Source organism: Frankliniella occidentalis, unplaced genomic scaffold, assembly GCF_000697945.3.
Source record: "Frankliniella occidentalis isolate FOCC.00 unplaced genomic scaffold, Focc_3.1 Scaffold136, whole genome shotgun sequence".
In the NCBI taxonomy this organism is placed as follows: Eukaryota; Metazoa; Arthropoda; class Insecta; order Thysanoptera; family Thripidae; genus Frankliniella; species Frankliniella occidentalis.
In genome coordinates, this window is record NW_026267263.1 from 322,281 (window position 1) to 328,028 (window position 5,748).

A 5,748-nucleotide genomic window follows, 5' to 3' on the forward strand; every position below is an offset into this window, starting at 1 on the left:
CCCCCCTCCCGGCCCCCGGGGCCCTAAAGTGGAGGTGCTGATCGGGCTCATCGCAGGTCCAAAGTTGGTCGGCTCCGGCTGTCGCTCGGGGTGCGCACCGCAGCGAGTGCGTTGATCCCCGGCCGGCACCGCGGCGACCAGCTGAAAAAAAAGAAAAGAGTGAGATCCGATTTCCTCGTCGGGGGGGTGTAAACAGCTCGGGGGCCTTCGGGGGCCTCCAACGCGGTGGTGGCGAGGTCGGCGAGAGAGAGAAACGGAGAGCGGGGAGAGCGCTTGAAGCATCGGGTCCAACAATTATCAGGTAAACTTTGTTGGTGTCGGAGAACACTCGCACGCGGAGAGGGAGAGCAGGATGAGGGGGAGGGACGGGGAGAGAAAGAGAGAAGGCGGGAGAGGCGGAGGAGAGCCGAGAGTTGCTGACGCCTTACGTTCAGCTCCTTACTCCGATAGACAGCGATAATGGGTTGTTAAAAGTTGGTAACAAGTCCACTTTGTCGAGGTAATGAGTATTACATAGTTTCTATCGGAAGTTGTTCGTGCCGCTGCCTACCACCGCCGCGGCCTCGGCCCGCGCCACCGACGACGACCGCCACAATCATGCAGAGGCGAATTGAATTCCCCCGCCGCGCGCGGCCGAGGCCGGGCCGGGCGCTCCGATTTGAGACCTGAGGGGCATAACTGCATTACATCCGGTCCGAATCGCGCGATTCGATTCGTCTCTGCGTGCGTCTGGTCCGGGCCCGCAGGGGCGGAACTGGACCTCGCACAATACGCCCCTGCCCCTCTCTTCTCTCTTCCTCATTACTTTCCTCCCCCTTCTCCCTCCCCTCTCTTCCTACTCTTCTGGGAGTTGGAGAATTGGTCGGTCCCCCCCCCTTCACCCCCGTGTGCCCACCGCAGCAGCGCGGTCCGCTCCGGCGATTGCCAATTGCGAGGCGATCGCGTTAGTTCCGCGTTCCGCCGCGTGTTGGCGCACTGGGGTTGCCTACCCGGGCGCAGCGGGTTGCCTACCCACACATTTCCCCAGGGGGTCAGGGCATGCAAACTTATCATTGTATGGAATTTATCGTGTTTACATCTCTTAAACGGTTCGAGTTCAAAAAATTAAGAACAGGATAATTTAAATTTGAAATGGATTTTTAAAATTAAGTTGTCCTATTCATAACTTTTTTTAAAACTCTACAAATACAAACACTAAAAATTCCAAAAAATGTTAAGTTTCCATGCCCTGCCCGTGACTGATAAATTATTCAACGTAGCGACTGTCTGGCAGCGAAAAAGAGAACTGGCCCAGAATAAAACACTGGGACTACCTCTGTTGCTGTCCGTTGCTATCACAACTATTCTGGTTGGAATTCGTGTTTTTTTTTTTTTATTTGTTTCATTTCAGACTGGCTGCCAATGATATTGCCCCATTCCCCGCTCCCGTTTGGTTTCGTTTTGTCCCTCGGCCGGCGCTCTGTGCGTACTGCTATTGATCGGTCAACATTACCGGAGCAATTTGTTCACATCCCACATGCCATGTGAAACGCCATGAGCGACGCAGCCGGGCCGCACGTCGATAGTAGGACAGGCTGCGCGGGCACAGGGGCGCATTAGTCCGGCAGCCAGCCGGAACTAACGTTTTGATGGGTGAGATACACCGTCGGCAGAGGGCAGTGGTGGTATTCGAACCGCCGACCAGCTGTGCTAACAGCTGAGCGTAGTAAGACGGGCCCTGATTTGAATACCGTCTCCGAAGTCACCATAACGACGACTTGGGAGTACAGCCGCACTCTTGATTGTTTGTCTGGGTTGGGATAAGCACGCGCGTCGTAAAGGGGAAAGGGGGGGAATCCCCCCATCGTCGCCGTCGCCGCCTAAGAGGTAGGCAATTTGTGTCTCAGATCCCCTGTAAGTTGGCAACCCACCCTGCACCGCACGCCCTTGTCAGCCGGGGCCCTGAAACCGATCCTGGCTGGACAAGGGAGCATGAGCCATGGAGGCATGATGCATACTTTTGTGATAGTAGGAGACCGTGGCTAGCGCATTCGGGTTTAGATGTTTGTGTTTCAAATGATAAGTCCTTTTATGTTGTCTAGAGCTCTTTATTTTCCAAAGACTTATTAAATACATGCAATCGCATTGCCTTCCTACAAATTTTTATATAGACACATCACATGGGCGAGTGTAAGAGATGAACACTTGGCCCAAACTATGATACCCAATGATATGCGCTTGATTGTGCAATCCAATAGCAGGGTATGGAAAACTGCATTAACATTTTAATTTCAGAGAAGTAGTTTTTGCACTGAACTATAACATTCACCAGTCATTTATTAACTTGACAGCAGCAGACACCAATTCTGCACCATTCATAAGTAACAGGACACATGACAGTTATACATTTTAGATAGCAATTCAAATTGAAAGATAAATAGTTGAAGTCTTTTACAGGCAGTGGTCTTGTGTATTTTGTGTTTTAACACTTTGATTGTAGCTTAGTATAAATAATACGAATTCCTTTGATACGAAGTTTCACAAGTAAACAATATTGGAGATGCAAAAGTGCCAAAAGGTGTTATTCAAAATCATGAATTGGGAGGGTTTTCCTACCATCATTTACTTTTATGTTCTTGGTGCAGAAATGCAAATGTGTCTGTGAACATGAATGAAGCAACAAGGTCCTATTGATCTAACTAGTTGAACACAATGTTAACACCTACACATAAAAAACTTTTATTTTGTGACATTCATGCTATTAAGTTTCTCATTTACATGTGTCCTTTGCATTAAAAAAAAAGAATAAATTTAATCACAGCGTAAGGTCTTTTCACATTATACTAAGTGACTAGGTTAAGAGCTAGGTGCCTTATACAACTTGTACACTGAATAAATTTTATGAGGAATATCTCAATGTTCATTGACAAAATGCCCTGCTCACGCTTTTGCTTACTAACTTAACCTTGGTGAATAAATGTACAAACATTTTCATAGGCTCATGGAAACCATGTGATAAATAAACATAAATATAAGACTTACTATAAAAATATCACAAGCTACTTTAAAGAGCTCCTTCATTAAAAAGACAATAGTTCTGAACAAATTAAATGACCAATAAACACAAGAATGTTACAGTACAATACATACAAAAAGGGCGTTTGAGCCGTGAAGTTAAAGTTTCTGTCGTACTAGCCGGGATATAGGGTGAGGGCGCTTACAAGACCAAGTATCTACATTTTTATCTCATGTAGCACCATCAGAATCTAAAACAAAAACAAAGAAAAATCTCAAAATGAAATCAGTCTGATCATGATCAGAAAATGCCTCAACTTCTGTTTAATGAAATGGTCCCAACAAAGTTACCGAAAGTGCAGGCTTTTATCTTTCATTTGTCCAATGCACAGAATGCACAATTTTCTGAAGTTTTCAGAGGTAAAATGGAAACATTAACTTTAATAAAAATCTGTAGGTGCTAGAAGATAGGATAGCTAGCAGTTAGCAGTCTGAAAGTCAAGTCAGGTAAAAGGCCAATAGTAGAAAGAGGGGATAACAATTATGTACACTTGGATAGCCAACAGAACTACTAACTATGTCCGCAGTTTTGACAAACTTAAACTGCCTTTAAGAAATCAGCTCTTACCTCTGACTAAAGATCACTTTACTTACATTATTATACATATACATTTATACATGAAAAAAATCAACAATTTTTAAAATACAAAGCTATTGTGAGCCGCATGTATTTAAAAGCTGCAACTTGACACAGCAAAGGTCATCAGTCGTGCAGTTTTCAGATAATACCTGGCTGGCTCACGGATATGATACAGTCACGGTGGGTACAGGGTACAGCTGCTGCTGCTGTCACTAGCCTCAGTCTAGGCGTTTTAGTCACGACACCACTAGCTCATCCTTCCACACTTAAACATTAAGTAGATACGCCCGCCGATCACCGGGGCCACCACGCACCGCTGGGGCAGGCGAGCTGTCCGCGGCGCGTGGTGGCCGCGGTGGCCGCGCGGGCCGGTCACCCACCACCCTTCTGATTGTCAGTTCTTTGGTTCGGCCGGCCAGGCCACGCCGCCACGGGGGCCGCTGCCGCTACTAGCAGTCCGCGGGGGGCGGACGCCCGCCGCCGCCCTTGCCGCGCAGGCTCGACAGGAAGCTCGACTTGTCGTGGATCTGGTAGCGCGACACGAGGAAGCGCGCCGAGCACGACGACGAGGAGCGCGAGTGGCGCACCGTGGCGAGGCGGGGCGGCTGTCACGTGAGCACGGGCGCGTAGCCGAGGTTCTTGCGCTGCAGGAAGAGGTGGATCTCCCTGAAGCTGGGCCGCTCGGCCTCGGCGCGCCGCCAGCACTCGCACATGAGGTCGTAGACGTCGCGCGCCGCCGCGGGCAGCTGCGGCAGCGGCGGCAGCGGCTCGAAGCGCAGCGCGTCCTCGCCCGGCCGCAGGTGCGCCAGGTTGTCGACGACGCCCGCGTTGTCGAGGTCCGGGTACGGCGCGCAGGTGCACAGGTGCAGCATCTCCCACAGCGTGACGGCGAACGCCCACACGTCGCTCTTGGTCGTGAACTTGCCGAGGAACACCGACTCCCACGCCATCCACCGCACGGGCAGGGCCACGTTTTCGCCGAACGTGTAGTAGTCGGCCGAGTACAGCTCGTTGTCGGTGCCGAAGTCCGAGATCTTGATCTCGTAATTATCGCCGACTAGGCAGTTCCTGAAATCAGAAAGAGAAGGCGCTGTTAGCAGAGAATCGAGAGAATCTATATAGCGTGGCATCGGCCGTGATTCGTTCCTCCCCGTCCAACATTTACAGCCGTGCCCGTGCCGGGGCCGGGGCCCAGGCGGGGCGGGGTGGGGCGCCCCTCGCCCTGCTCAAGCCCCTCGACCCCACCGTCGCGATCAATGGCCGACACAACACGGCGTCTCCATGGAGATGTGCGTGCGGCACGCGGGCGGGCGGGGCGCGCCGGGCGGGGCGCCAGGCGCCAGCAGCGCGCCAGCAGGCAGGGGCACGGGCTGCATGTCGGGGCCCCCGCTCTGCACGCAACAGCGGCCGCCCCCGCCGCGCCCCACCGCCCTGCCCGGCCCCAGACGCAGCCCGAGCTGAGGGGCCGCTGAGAGCTGCCTGCGTGTGCCGCCCCCCGGGGGCCGCGCGGGGGGCCCGGTGGTGTGTGCGCGCCCCCGGGGGCGGCGAGGGTCGGCGGCTTGCCTTCCTCTGGCTCTGCTTGTACGAGCCCTGCCGCGCCAAGCAGAGCCCCCGTGGGGCCCAAAACACGGCGCGGACGGGACAGTCACGCATCGCCTCGGCCATCATTCTGCCGACAAACTGGCAAACAGGAGGGAGGGGGGAGGGGGGGATAACTCGCCCTTTTCCTCGGCGCGAGGCACACAACTACAGCACGACACAAAACGTCTGCCCTTTCCCGCGCCATCGTCGGCCAATTACATTCAAACTCGAGCATGCTCGAAAGTGAGCAGATGGACGGGTGGGCTGAGCTGAGCGGTGCCAGCGCCAGCGCCACCCTCCTCGTGAACCCGCTACTACTACACTCCTTTCTGTCAGGCTCCCCCCGCCCGGCCCCGCCCTGCCCGCCTCTTTCATGCTCCCTCTAGCGCGGCGGTGCGATGCGCCCCTCATCATCATCGAGGGTGAGGTGACGGCCATTGAGAGGCGGACGAGGAGGAGGAGGAGGGCATATCAACGGCGATTACTTCGGTAATGAGCCCTTTGGGGGAAGGGGAGAGTGGAGGGGGTGGAGG

At 53.3% G+C, this 5,748-nt stretch overlaps 1 protein-coding gene across 1 annotated transcript in view; it reads right to left on the minus strand.

Moving 5' to 3' along the window:
• Positions 1 to 2,066: 2,066 nt before the first annotated feature.
• LOC113213639 (discoidin domain-containing receptor 2-like) overlaps positions 2,067 to 5,748 on the minus strand; it is a 61,406-nt gene continuing 57,724 nt past the window's right edge. Inside the window, exon 8 of the mRNA XM_052270748.1 lies at positions 2,067 to 4,702. Within this exon, the coding sequence (XP_052126708.1) occupies positions 4,243 to 4,702 (460 nt within the window). The 3' untranslated portion in view covers positions 2,067 to 4,242. The remainder of the gene's footprint in view (positions 4,703 to 5,748) is intronic.